Below are 14567 nucleotides of genomic sequence, written 5' to 3'. Positions count from 1 at the left end.
GGTTGCACAGATGATGAGCCCCAGCTCCCCACCCAGCCGGCATCAGATGGGGACTGAACCTAGCTCAACCTTCCTCTAAGGCTTGCTTTCTGTCTGCAGGACTGAGCTGCCCAGCTCATGGCAGTGTTTGTTGACTGATTTATCTGGCCTGGCTTCTGAGATGGCAGATCAGCTGTGAGCTTGGCTCTGGTTTGTCACATGACCTGGAGTCACATCATTTTTGTTGTGTGCAGTTTTAAGTTCAGGGATGGAGTTGTATGAAGAAACCTTTACTCTGCAGGCTGTCTTCCTGTTAGAGTAGATCAGAAGCCTTTCCTTGTTTCCTCCATCTTAGTGCAGTTCCTGGAGTATAGTAAGGACTTAAAGGGGGGAAAAAGCCCTTTGCCTAATTGTGTAGAATGGCTTTGGCCATAATTCTAAACTCTAATGTGGCAAATTAAATCTTCTATTAAATTAAATAGATTAACATTAAATAGTTAAATGACTTAACCTTATGGTTTTTTAATGATAGTTAAGGATGCCACATCATTTCACTCAAGTGTGGTGTGTCTAGTAAATTCTGCTGATAGCTTGGGAGATGTGATTTTATGGCTTGACCTGGCAGTATTCTGTGTTTTTATGTAGTACCATGTTGGTAGTATGTGTTTTTGATCATTTTGTCATTGAGGTAGTGTATCGTTTCTCAGCAGCAGTCACTAAAAACTCTCACCTGCGTTTGCTACGAGGGTGGTACTCTTCACCTGCTGAAAGTATTCAGGAGAGGCATAATGAGGAGGTTAGGGGCAAGGCAGAGACAGAGGGGCAAGGAAAGGAAATTGTCCATTAAGGAAAAGCACGCCCAGTAACCTTTCTCTGCAGATAGTGTGCTGGTCAAGCACAGATAGCAGCACCGCCTGAGAAATAGCTAGAAGCTGAGGAGAGTCCCAGATGTGCTTTTCCTGACTCCAAAGGGCTGTAGAGGTTGCCTTTCTTAATATCCAAGTCTTCAAGTCTAATAAACAACATCGATGCAGTAAAAGTAATCTTTATATTTACATGCCATCTCTGTCCTGTCATATTTCATCAGATACCTTTATGAGCTGGAGAGTGCTTTTATTTGTATAACTTTTCTTTGTTATAAAGAATAAATTATTTTCAAAATTCAAACATTTTTGAGATTATTTTCCATGTCTGTTTCCTTGAATGAGTTTAAAACATGTTGTAGCCCTAGTTCATGCATGTGATACTCTCTTCTTTTCTTCTTTCTCACTCTGAATCTTGACTGCTTTACATACATGTTTGCCTTCAAAGGGATTTCTGTGTTTAGCTTTAAATTTCAGATTGAAAGCCTGGATATAGACTGAAATTTAGAAGGCAGAGCAAGGGAAACCATAGGAAGACCACCTGGGGAAATTGATTGGATTCAAAGATTTGCAAGGGAAGTTTTGGGAAATTGGCACCACCTCTTGGGTCAACCTATTTAACCATCAAGCTTTGACTGCAGAAGGAAGAAAAGGGCCGGCTGTGCTCAGGCCCTCCTGTTGCCTGTTGGGAGATGCTGTGGGATGGTACATCCTGAAGAGTGATTTCTTCCCTTTCCAGTGTGAGAAAGTTGGATGTAAAGTGAAGAATCCTTTTATGATCTCTCTAAGCTGTTCTGCTAAATTGTATTCGGCCTGGAGGGGGACAGACAGAAAAGTTGTTACTGGTCCTCTTTATGGCTTCTTTGCCTAATAGAGCAGGGCAGTGGAAGGGCTTGTGGAGAAGGAGAGGCAGGGAGTCACCCAGGAAAACGAAATATGTTTTGAAGATGCTGTGTGGAGGAAACTCTCTCCATCGTTGGAAATTGGCTGCTCCTCGAGATCTGCTGAGAGATTAAGGAACTCCTTGGCCATGGTCACCTAGATCCTCACAGCTGCTGTGAAGGTCTCGAATTTCTCATCTTCCCAACTCCAAGGTTGCTTCTCTGTCCATGACCACATGACTGCCTGGGATGCCACATTGGGGAAATCTGACATGCAGATTTCCTCCTCCTGTTCTGAACTGTCCGCTAGAATTCTGAACTTCAATAAGATGTTTGGACAGTTTCCCCAAAAGGAACAGTGTTATTATAAGTGGTAGTTTGCTTTCCAGGCCAACCCCAAATGATTTAATCCATGATTTTCAAAATATTGTACATTTCTAATAGGACTCTAAAACCTGACCAGTTTGTTCTGTAGCATTTCAGTTCATCAAGTGTTTATTTAGTCTCCACTGTGTACTAGCTAGGTACCGTGCTGGGTGCTGGGGGGTCGGACAGAAGTGAAGTGGTGCCTGCCTTCAAGGAACTGATTTACTGTTTGAGGGGGAGACATGATGTACCCATAAACATAAAAAATAAATATTCATATGCAGACAGACCTCATGTAGAGTAAATTCTATGATGAAGGCGCAGGTTGAGCATGGAGGATAGGTTGTTAACAGCAGAACTGGAGGTCCCAAGAGCTCAGTGACAAAGTAGGGACACAGGAGACACTGTTGTAGCTGGACTTGAGGGGGATGGCAGTGGAGGTCAGGGAGGGGACTGGTGGGTTGTTGTACTCTGTAGCAAAGGCAGTGTTGATTCTTAGACCCTAAGGAGGACAGTGAGAAATGGGTAGGGAGTGGATATTCAGGCCACTTGTCCACGCCCTGGCCTGATTGACCAAACTGGTCAGAGAGGAGTGAGACCGAGAGTTGTTTGAGATCTCTCTTCTCCAGTCCAGGCCAGCTCTGCCCCAGGACTCACTCCAGTGATGGGGAGAATGGAGAGGGCAGGAGGGTCTTCGTTTCTGGAGTAGGAGGCACAGCTGGGCCAATGTCTAGTCCCAAGCAAGGGTCAGTGGAGTCCTGGGGCCTAGCTCTTTACAGAAGGGACTGGTCAGCTCCATCTGTTTGCCTGGAGAAGAGCTCCCCATGAAAGGCGGTGTGTTGGAGGCCCCAGCAGGGAGGGAGGAGGGGCTGGGTGGTGATGAGGAAGCTTGTAGAGGTTGGTCAGTGGAAAGAGCCCTGGATTCGCCATCAGAGGACCTGGGACAGGACAGTTCAGTCAGTCAATTAAAAAAGCACTTATTTAGTACCTCCTGTATGCAGAAAAGCAGGTGGAGTCTATGAGCAGGCAGTAACATTAGAAACAAGCAATTAGGAAGGAAGAGCAGCAGTCCTGGGAACATCTTCTAAGGAAGGAGGAGGTGTGGCTGCGGAGTCAGAGGCCTGCTTCTGGTCCTCGCCCTGCCTTCTCTGCCTGGGTGACTTTGGGTGAGCCTCTTCTCTCTCTGTAAAAGACCTGTTTGGTCTCCAAGGCCTGTAATGCTCCTCTGAGCTCCAAATGAATGGCCATGTGTTGAGAATGAGGGCTAGCCCAGGAGCCCCACTGGTGTCATAGATATCGGGAGAACACAAGCATTTATATAGCACCTACTGTGTGCTAGGCACTGGGCTAAGTACTTTACAGATGATATCTTGTTTGATGCTGTTATTATCCCCACAAGCAGTGGAATGGCATCTTGCCAATTCAGTGCTGGCAGGAACATTGAACAGCGGGGCATTGGTCCTATGTCCTTATTTGTCGGGAAGGAGTCGAGGCCTCAGCTTGATGTCGCTTCTCGTCGTGTGTTTCCTGGGAGGTGTCCATGTGGGGTTCCTACCCAAATAGTCTCTTCATATTTTTGCAGGCCTGATGGCAGATGTCAGAGCCTAGAATCTGTTTTCCCCGCTCTTTCTACTTCTTGGCTGAATGGTACAAGTCAGGTACTTTTCAGAACTTGAGACTTTGAACATTAGACATTCCCTATCAGAAGACCAATGACTTTGAATATTAGTAACTACTTAAAAATCTTTTATCAGTGTCATCATTATAGATCTCAAGAGCTGTTGAACAGGGGAACAGTAGGCATAGTAGAATGAGTAGCTTGATAATTAGTTTTTGTTTCAAAATATACATAATTTTTTTGAACTAATGTAAACTTGTAAATCTGATAATTTGCTGTCAGAATGAAAACTGGATTCTAAAAAACAAGCAACACTTTTGCATAATTATAGTATATTGATTTAATGAATAATTGAAACACATGTTCTTTCACCAAAGCAATAGATCTGTCATGATTAAAGCTTTTGTATTCTGTTTGATTTAGTTAAAAAAAAAATGGACCGCTCTAGATACAGTAGCTTATGCAGTAGGACAGTAGTGACTGTTTGAACTCATGAGATCCTTAACCGGATGGTCATGATAAATGGGGAGGATTCTTTTTGAGGACTGGGATTGGACATTGCTTCATTTGCCTGGCTCTGGGATGGCATGCCTAGAAGTGTTGTCTTTTCTAGGTATTCTAAGTAGAACAGTGTTCAGCACCGCAGAGAGATCACAAAAGGGTTGGAAAAAAGCCCAGTGAATTTGCCAAAGTCGAGTGACCTGGAAGAAAGTAGTTTCTGTCAAGTAGTGGAGATGGGAGCTGGGTGTCATGGGGGGCAAGTATGGTAAGAAGCATTCGGATGAATTTGGAGGGATAATAAAAAAGAGGCAGTCTAGTCACTGGAATGTATTATAGACCGCCTGGACAGAGAGGGGAAGTAGATGGTATGATCTGTCATCGTGATGGGCAGATCCAGTGAGCCAGATACCTGCTAGGGCTTGCTTTCTGCTGAAAGCAGAGAACCAAACCATTTAGGGACTTCCCTTAATGTTAAAATCCTTCCTTTAAAAGTGAGAATAGCCTGGAGAACAACTTTTTCTTGACCTGTTCTCACCAACAAGCTGTACAAACGCTAGCTTTACTACCGTCGTTACTACTGTTGGTAAATAAATACCTGTTGAATAGATGAATCCTTTTTTTTTCTTACGGCGAAGAGAGAGAGATGGACTAGACAGTCAGAGTGTTGGGTGAATTTGGAGACGACTGAATAGCTGGAACCGGCGAATATTTATTAGTAGTTCATTGTCAGCTCGTAAGGACGTCTCTTGGTTAGTGAAATGATAGACTTGTCCTTGGCTGGGCTCTGTTTTTAGCATTTTTTCTAAGTGAGTTGGGTAGTGGCCCAGTTAGTGTAGGTAACCGAATTGGTGATCCAGAGGCAGTGTGGGAGAGAGCGCTGTGCTCAGCGTCTGGAAGGCCTGCTTTCTAATTTGTCTTTTGACAGTGTAAGACTCGCTTTCCTCATCTGTAAATTGGGGATCATCTTGGCAGCATGAACCTTACAGGGTTATCATAAGGATTAAGTGAGATGTATTTAAAGTTGGCCAACTTTGAAGTGCCACATAAAACCAAAAACTCTGCTCTGTCTCTCTGCAGCAGCTTTTCTGGGTCTTGATTGCCATGCTTACCCCCCACCCCTCCCCAGATCCAGATCAAACATTCTTCATTCCTTTAGCCCATCCTTGCCTGGCTGACGGAAGGCCCTTTGCTTGCCCTCCTTTGGGCATTCCAGTTTGTCAGCATTCTTGACTCTTGACTTCCAGAGACAAATACAGATCTCCAGTGGAGGGGACCTAGTAGCTTTTTGGCTGCCACACCACACTGCTCACTCAAATTGGGCTGGCAGGCCACTGGACCCCCAGATCTCCTTCAGAAAAGTGGCTGGGATACAAAATGATCCAAGACAATCCCAAGGGCCTCATGATGAAGAATGCTATCCACCTCAGAGAAAGAATTGATGGAGTCTGAATGTGGCCTGAAGCATTTCCTACCCTCCTTCCTGCCTTCATCTTGTTTTCTTCCACAAAATGACTAATATGGAAATGTTTTACATGATTGCACATGTGTAACCTATGTCAATCGCTTACCATCTCAAGGGATGGAGAAGGGAGGGAGGGAGAGAATGTGGAACTCAAAATTTAAAAAAAAAAAGAATGTTGAAATTATTTTTACATATAATTGGGGAAAATAAAATACTATTAAAAAGAAGAGAAAAGTTGTTGGGTTTCCATACCTCTTTGACTCATAGGTGTGAAGTGGATTTTGTTTTTTTGTGCCCAAGCGCAAGACTTTACATTTATTACTATTACATTTTGTTTTGTTTGATTCAGTCCCGTGCCCTAGTCTGCCAAGATCCTTTTGGATGCTGACTCCATCATCCAGCCTGTTAGCTGTTTCTCCCAGTTTGGTGTCATTGACAAATGTAATAAGCATGCCCTCTCTGCCTTTATCCAAGTCCCTGATCAAAAAGATAAGCAGAAGAGGTCAAGCACAGACCTGGGCCCATCCTCTGGTGTCCTCCTTCCACGTTGACACTGATCCATCTAGTTGTGATTACTTTGAGTTTTGTCTGCTCTGCATCTCTCCATCTTCTCCATAAAAATGGTATGAGATGCTTTGTCAGAAACTTGACAGAAATCTGGGAGACTAGGTGACATTGCCTTTACCTACCAGTTTAGTTTGACGTGACCTGTTCTGGCTCTTTTCATCGTTTCCTTTTTAGATGTTTACCAGATGTCTCTTCGGTGGTCTGTTCCAGGATTCTCCCAGTAACTGAATCCCGTTCATACTTGTCCAGCAGCTGCTTTAAGATTTTGGGGATGAGTTTCTGTTCTAACCCCCCATTGCGTTTGGGCCTCCCTGTTTGCACTTGTCAGATGGCTGCTGTCCGAGGTGCTGGTCTCCTTGGTCTCCTTGTGGTGGCGCTTCATTTGTTGGTTAAACTTGGATAATGGTATAGTCAGTATTGGTGTCAGTTCTGTTGTCCACGTCCCGTTTTTTTATCTGCAGTTACTTGTTCAAATAATTCTGTTTTTAATCTTTTTGGTTCTACTCCATGAACCTTTCTCATTCTTCTTCTTGCAGTTTTTTATAAGTTCTGATTTTATTTATGACTAGTCTAATGATCCTAAATTTAGAGCCGGCAGGACCTTGGGGCTCATCTAATCCAAGCCTCCAGTATTACAGGTTAGGAAATGAAGTCCTTGAGAAGGGTAGTGACTGGCCCAAGGCCCCATGGCCCTGAGAGGCAGAGTTAGGACTGGGCCCAGCTCCATGGTTCTTCCCACTTGCCATAAAGGAATACCAGGATAGTGCTTCGACTGATAGCGCCTCTTTGGGTTGGCAAAAGTCAGTTCCCTTTTATACTCTCTGGGGCTTGGGGTTCTCGGTGCTCACTGCTATTCAGTTATTTTTCTAAAGGGTGTATTCATTTGAGAGCAGGAACTCTGAGTCTCCTTTTTGTGTTCTGAACCCTCTGTCTGGTGAGCCTCTAGCCCCCTTCTCAGAACTATGGGTTTAAAAAGCATAAGATAGAATGCATAGGATTACAAGGAAAACCAATCCTATTGTCAAAAGGCAAAAAACCCTCTGCAAACAAAGACCCCCGTTAATAGACCAGCCCTCGGGTTCAGACCATCGGATAGAGAATGTGGGACTTTTGTCTGATCTTCAGGTCTTTGACTTCTCTCATTTCTTTTTCCTGAACTACATATTTCTTACCATCTTTACTAGTCCCACCTTTCAGTCGGAGGGTTCGACCAAGTTCCTCGTGGAATTTGTAACCCTTTTGTCCTTAGCTGCGGTTTTGTTGGTGCTGTTTGTAAAGATGTCCCATTGATATTAGAGTGCTTGATGACCTCACACCCAGTGAAATACTTCTTCTTGAAGCTTCTGGCTGTACTTAAACCTGCTTTCCCAGCACTTTTCTTTGTCGTACCGAGGAGCATCTGGGAGACATTACTGGAAAAGTACCTGTTAATCAGTTGCCCTGTGACTGCAGTCCCATTGCCTCTGACTTCCCTGTCCAAAGCACTGCTCCTTGGCTACCATTTCCCTATAGCTTCTGCTCCTACCATTGGAATATCAGCTAGGCAGCGTGCTGAGTGCTCTACAAATGTTATTTCGTTTGATCCTCACAGCCACTCTGGGAGGTAGGTGCTGTCATCGTCCCTATTTTGCAGTTGAGAAAACTGAGGCAGTCACCGGTTAACTGACTTTTTAATAGTGTTGTACAGCTTCTTAGTGTCTGAGACTGGATTTGAACTTGGGTCTTCCTGACTTCTGATCCAGTGCTCTATCTATGGTGTCACCTGACTGCCTCAGTGCCAGCCGCAATGCAGAAGCAAAAGGCCTCTGGACAAGCCCGAGAACAATTTTGTATTTTTCGTTATTCTGTTTGTTCTTATTTTAGTTAGCACTTTTATTTTATTGAAGAGCTTGGAAATAGGTGATCTTACATTGTTTAAATGTTACTTCTGAAATAGCCTTTCTATTATCAATTCACTCATCAAGCCATTTCTTTGAAGATACTGCAAAGGTAGCTACATCCCCACTTATTTGTCTTGAATCACCCTGAGTCAGAAGCAATAGAAATAGTTAGTCAGCATTCAGTCAGTCAGCTGAAGTTACTAAGCAAGTCCTATGTGCCAGGCATTGTGCTTAGCATGGAGATACAAAAAGAGGCAAAAGACAGTCCCTGCCCTCAAGGGTGTCCTAGTCTAATTGAGGAGACAACATGAAAACCAATATCTAAGGTAGATTTTAGTTGGGACTTGAAGGAAGCCAGGAGGGGGAGATAGGGAGGGATTGTGTTGTAGGCATGGGCAACAGCCAGGTTAAAGGCCTGGTGTCTAGAGATGCAGTGTCTTAGTCTTGAGACAGCCAGGAGGCCAGTGTCACTGGATCGAAAAGGCTGTATTTATTGAGGAATAAGGTAAAAGAAGACTGAAAAGGAAATGATGAGACTGGGTTGGGAAGGGCTGAACAAGACTTTGTGTATGATTCTGGGGGCAAAAGGGAGCCCCTGGAGGTTACTGAGTAGGGGGTGACATGGTTAGACCTGCACCTTTATGAGAAAATGTTTCAAGTGTATTTTGGTCGTTGAACTTTAGGTTTTTTTTCCTTCAATATGTTTTCCTAATTCAAATCAGTTTTACTGTATAAAGCTTCTGTACTTTATAACAGTGCTCTTTCTCATAGACCTGAGAATGGACAGTTTTTAGGGATCTGTTGTCTCGGCAGCAAGTTGGTTAGGGATCTTATTGTCAGGTATGTAATGCCTGCTGCAAAGTAGAAGAAAAGTAAGTGGATCTTGGTTGATTTCTGAAACCTTGGCAGAGCAGTAATGCTCTTATCTTTTTTCTTACTGATTAACCTTCATTCTACACTCTAGTTTCACTGTAACCTAGTTCTTTTTTCCCTATTATGACTCTTAACTTCCTCTGTTTTATAGTTTCAGGAATCATGTGATAACTTTTTGTTTTGCAAGTTGATTATAGTTTTAAATGTCTTGAAATCATGCTGACTTGATAGAAACAAAATGAGCTCAAGGGCAGCTTTTTAAAAAGGGAGGCCTTGAAATAGCATAAACGTAATATTTCTATGTACTTTAACTTCAAATTAATTTTGGTAAGCTGATAAAGTATAGCTGCTTTATCTTTACATTAAACTTTCTGCATTGTATGATATAAGAATTTTGTTAAAGAAAATTACATTACATTAAGTACTACTCTGCTGCTGCTGCTAGCTGGCATTCTCACCTGATTCTCACCACGGCCCTGTCAGGTAGCTAGTACGGGTTAATAACTTGGCTGATCCCCATTTAAGAGGTAGATAAAAAGAGATTTGCACCTGGTAAGAAACTGGATTGAAATCCAGGTGCCTGCAAATTGCAGATCTAGCCCTCTTTCTACAATATCAAGACTGCTTTTCCATACAAAGTGAAATGAAAAAAATCTCCCAAGAGGAAAGAGGAATAACACAGTACTGTTGTATTTGCAAGGAGTTCTTTGTAGATGTTTAGGAACTTAACCATGGGGCAACTTTTGCCATCTTTATTTTCTGTAGATACAATCCTTCCAAAATGAAATTTTGTAGTCTTCTATGGCTTCTCTTGTGTTGATGGAAAATGCGATTTTCTTTGCCACAGGGTAGTTTTTTACTTCCCTGAGATGCTTACTGAAGCAGCAGCTACTGCTAGTTTGACAGACCCATTGCCAGGCAGTGCTTAACTGAGAGACTAATTTGTATGGTTCTAAAGTTTGCACATCATCTGGTGGGGTCTCTGAGGGCATTTCTTGGTGGAAACAATGACCCCTATGCTGGCTGGGCTTCTGCAGAAGCCAGTCAGTTAGCCTTTTCTATAACTGAGATGTACCTGGTGGGCTGGAGGTGAAGCAGGCAGGAGTTTGCATTAAGGATCTATAGGGGCATGAAGCCTCCTGTGTGTGTAAGTCTAAGATGGATCATAGGCATGCCCCAGGATTGGCTTTCCTGCTTTCCTTTCTATTGCTGCCACCTATCACTTCTGACCTGGAAATTTCTCCCTCCCTCTATTGCTGCAGAACAGAATGTGGAAACACTTTTAGGCCTCTAAGGAATCATCTAGTGTAACCTGTTCTGGACACTGAGGCTCGGAGACGTGCTGTGATGTGACCAGGGTCTTGTAAGCTTCAGAGCTGGGGTTCAGACTTAGGTGGTCTGATACTTAATCCAAAACATTTTTCACTGTTGGTCTTAACTCTGAAGCAAGTACATTGATAAACTTGTTGAGGTATTCTGAGCATTTTTCTGGCTAGTAAGAACGATTCATAGCAAAAAAGTTTCTTCTTCCTCTGGTTCCTCTTTTGCTAATTACACTGACTGGAGAGGACCATTATAGGCCACAATGGGAGGGTTCATCTGCTTCTTACAGAAGAATCAGGCTGATTCTTTGGAGACCTTGGCTGGAACCACTGAAACCCTTCCTGGGCTTAGGAATGTAGCCAGGTAGCATCTGGTGAGGGAAGGGGAAATTCCATGCTTTAGCAAGGGGGTGGGAAGGGAAGGGAAATTCCTCTGGTCACCAGGTCATCACTTTGGGGCAGCTGTTTCAAGGTGCATGGTCATTATTGTGACGTGGCTATTGTAGACTGAGATGATCTGCATCATTGAAAATGTTAGACTTTGTGGAAATAATGAGCTTAGGAGTGGTCTAGTTTTAGATTGGGTTCAGATCTGAAAGAGGATCTGCAGGGCAGTGCACTGGACTAGTTTTGCCCTGCTGGGTTCAGTTCCTGCATCCTGCATCCTGTCTGAGCGTCAGTTCCTGGTTCCTGCGTTTGCACCGTGAGGCTAGGCATACTCAGTATGCCGGACTATATAGCTGGGGGGAGCTGTGAGCGGGAACTGAGATAGAACACTTTGCAGGCTGTATTAGCACTGGATGGAGAATAGCACAGAATTTTGAGTCACTATCAGCTCTTAGTGAGTGATAAAACAATCTTTGCTAAAGAAAGAAAAAGAACATTACTGCTAGATATATAATATCAGCACTTCAGTGTTATCTGTCTACCACAGTGCTCTATTTTGGACTTTTCTTTTCAGAGGAATATGGGAGTGTGGGGGCATGGGGACAAGAGTTTGATGATAACAGAAGACAGTTTTGTTTTTAAAGATGTAGAACTACAGAATCATGGAATTTTAGAGCTAGGAGGAATCTTCTAAATTATCTAGAAAAACTCCCTTCATTATTACAGTTGAGAAAATTGAAGCTGCAAGATGAAGGATTTCTTCAGGTCTGTTAAAGCTAGGTAGTCATTGAGTTAGAGTGAGAATTTAGGTCTGTTGATTTCCAATACAGTGCTCTATATCTGGGAGACCCCAGTTCTTTAGCTGAATAAAGTGTCTCTACAAACTGCATGAAACACTTAATCCAAGTGAATATTTAGAACTAACTCAAAAATTGCTCGGTCTGAAGACTAACTTGAATTGCTCAAGTCTTTCTAAATCTCATTGTTAATGATCCTTTCATACTATGTTTTGCACAATCAGATAGATTGTTAATGTTGGCACAACAGAGAAGACAGAGACACTAGTCAGGGAGGTAGCAGTATCCTCTGGGAGAAAGAACCCTAGAGTCTGGGGGAGGAAGAAAGCAGGGCTGATGTGACCTTGTCATGGGGTGATTGGTAAAGAGGTTGGCTGGGGGTTCCTAAGGATGTCTCTCTTTTGTGTTTTTCTTAGTATATTTTTCTCTCACAAGTACTAAGGAGTGTTGGGGGTCTGTGTTTCCTGCCAAGTCATCCAGTTTTTCAACATGACAAAATCAGTGGAATTTGCCTGTGATGAATCTGTATCTCAAGATCAGCAGGAGCTATGTCCTTGGGATGTTTGGAGCTCTTCTTTCTTCCTTAGATTATTTCTGTTTTTGTCATTGAATGTGGGACCTGCTAGGGTGACCTGAGGCTGCTGAGTCCTGGAGTCTGAGGCAAATGTAGGCAGGAAGAGAAGCTGGGAGGAGCTTATAATGCCTGGCATGCCTGATTGTTGGTACTGCATTCCATGATTGGCATTGGCTTTAATCAGCAATCCTGCCACAAGTCTCCCTTCCCTGAAGTGACCTTTTCACTCCAAACTTTATCTCATCCCAGCATACCCTGGTGAGCCCCACCTAGCGCTCCTTGCTCTAGGCAGTGGCCAGTGAATGGTTCAGCATATCCCCGAGTGGAATGACGTATCACCAAATCAAAGGGCAAGTTAGAACTGAAAACCTTTTTCAAATGGTAAGTGTCCTGGTCCCTCATCTTGTGGCCCAACCTTGGGTTAAGGGAGCTACAGTGACTCAGGAGGAGACACAGGAAGCAATGTGAGCAAAGGCACAGAGATGGGAGACTGTGAGGAGGCCACTTTGGATCTCTGCTCTGTGGGAAGGGCAAGATCATGAGATATGTATGGTTGGGCAGGTAGATCAAGTGTACTTGCTGTCCTTTCCCCCTAGCCCAGCCCCTGGCATTGGGAGTTTGAAGGGTTCGAGTGCCATTGGCCATGATGGGATACTCAGGGAATTAATTCCTCCTCTTGGGAAGATGTGGTGAAACTTTGTAACAGTTGAAAACCCTGATATTTGGAGGCACATTTCTGAGCATTAGCATTAAGTAGCAACTGTTAACAGCATTGTATTGGTCTCTAAAGATGTGCATATAGTTAAAAGGATATTGGGCTGTAGAAATAAAACCTCTGCTTGACACTTACTAGCTAGCTGTGTGACCCTGGACAAGTCATTTAACCCTGATTGCCTCACCAAAAAGCCAAAAAAAAAGTAATAAAACCTCTGAATGCCTTTTTGTTTGAAGAAAAAGTCATAACTAAGTTTTATCCCATGCTTCAGAGTTTGCAGAGAGTTTAAGTTCAATTTTCTCCTTTGAGATTCACAGCAACCCTGTAGGTGTCATAACCCCCATTTTACAGGTGAGGAAATTGAGCCCCAGAGAGGCTCAGCGGCTTGGCCACGGTCACACAACCGGTAGATGTCAGAGGGTCTTCCTGGGCTGTTCTGCTTAGGTTAGCCTGATAGCTCTAGGAACTTTTTTCTCCAGTGTATTTCAGGCACTGCTTCCCCTGCCTCAGGTGGTCTGTGTCAAGGGAGCCCTTTGGATGCTTTCTCATTTGCAGACCGCTTGCTCTGAAATTCCTAGTAGAAGTACTGTTCTTATCACCTTCTGGGTGAGAAAATTGAGGTCCCCAGAGGCAGAGGACTTGATCCAAGTCCATCTCACTGGGAAGTGGCCAAGGAGCAGAGGAAGTTGTGAGCTTGCTATTCTGCTGTTGCATTTCCTTGACGTGTTTACATTTGTGTGCGTGTGGGGTAAAGAGCTCATACAGGAAGCTTCTTATTAAACTGGTGGGAAGACAAGGCTCTGGCTTGGAACTGACCTTTGCCCAAGTTAAGTTAAATAGAGTCTTTGTGTGAGTCCATGATGTGCGGGAGGAAAGAAGAAACTCTTCGTGGCCTTAATGAGACGCCACACAGAAGGGCCAAGTTTCCTTTACCAAGTAGGAAAACTTCCATTTTATTTGGAGAAATTTTCCATGAAAAGGAGAATTGGCCAGTTAACCTCAGTGCCACTTTCTTTTTTTTTGCGGGGGTGGGGTGGAGAGGGAGGCAGAGGGGTGCAGCATCTGCTTAGACTCATGCCCTGGATTGAGTAGCATCTTGATAACTCTTGGGTAGATGATTGGGGGTTGGGGTGGGAAGGGAAGGGGAGGAGCTCTTCTGTTTTATTGCTGTTCATCCCTTTTCTTACCCCTGCTCTGGATTGCATCCATCAACTTTCTGCTCTCATCTGTCTGGTGTGCTGCTAGAATAGTGAGGGAGGAAGACTTTCTTTAATGGGCCCTCTAATCTATGTATGCTGTCTGGTCTCAGCTGGGCCCCCACTGCTGCATGCCAATCCTTTTACTTTTTCTTTAATTCACTCATCCCTTATTTCCCCCAGTGTCTGTTCCAAACCTTCTTACCTGATGTCTCCTTTGCTGCCCTTTCTCCACTGCGGGAGAAGAGACCTCACCCATCAGCTAACTGCACAAATTGAAGTGATTCATCCTCAGCTCTCTTTACCTCCTCCATTCTCCACTGGGGAGGAAGGGGTGGCTTGGAGCTGCCCCTTTGACAAAGCGTTACTTTTCTTTTCATTTTCAACCTCAGCTTATCTACCAGTACCTTCACTACCACTTACATCCATGAACAGATCTCTTCCATCACTAAAGCTATTTCACTGGTTTCTGCCAGCCCCTCAGTCTGTCCTCCTCTGTTTTCTCACTCTTTCATATTTCATCACATTCATATAGCACAAGTTGTCAGCCATTGCCTAATTGATGGGCATTCCCTAAATTTCCAAT

The 14567-nt window shown here is 43.8% G+C and overlaps 1 protein-coding gene across 4 annotated transcripts in view; it reads left to right on the top strand.

Annotated features, from left to right (window-relative positions):
* The window catches only part of SNX13 (sorting nexin 13), a 127371-nt gene that overhangs the window by 9695 nt on the left and 103109 nt on the right, over positions 1–14567 (top strand). The window contains exon 1 of one of the 4 annotated variants that reach the window (XM_078150727.1): positions 13647–13721. The exons of 1 other annotated variant lie outside the window; for it this stretch is intronic. In XM_078150727.1, the coding sequence (XP_078006853.1) occupies positions 13683–13721 (39 nt within the window). In that variant the 5' untranslated portion in view covers positions 13647–13682. Of the gene's footprint in view, positions 1–13646; positions 13722–14567 lie in introns of those variants that run through there. 2 more of the 4 variants (XM_021000125.2, XM_078150716.1) reach the window with 2 other exon arrangements.

The sequence above is a fragment of the Phascolarctos cinereus genome, unplaced genomic scaffold, assembly GCF_003287225.1.
Source record: "Phascolarctos cinereus isolate Bilbo 61053 unplaced genomic scaffold, phaCin_HiC Scaffold_1;HRSCAF=81, whole genome shotgun sequence".
In the NCBI taxonomy this organism is placed as follows: Eukaryota; Metazoa; Chordata; class Mammalia; order Diprotodontia; family Phascolarctidae; genus Phascolarctos; species Phascolarctos cinereus.
This window is presented reverse-complemented; position numbering and strand designations above follow the sequence as displayed.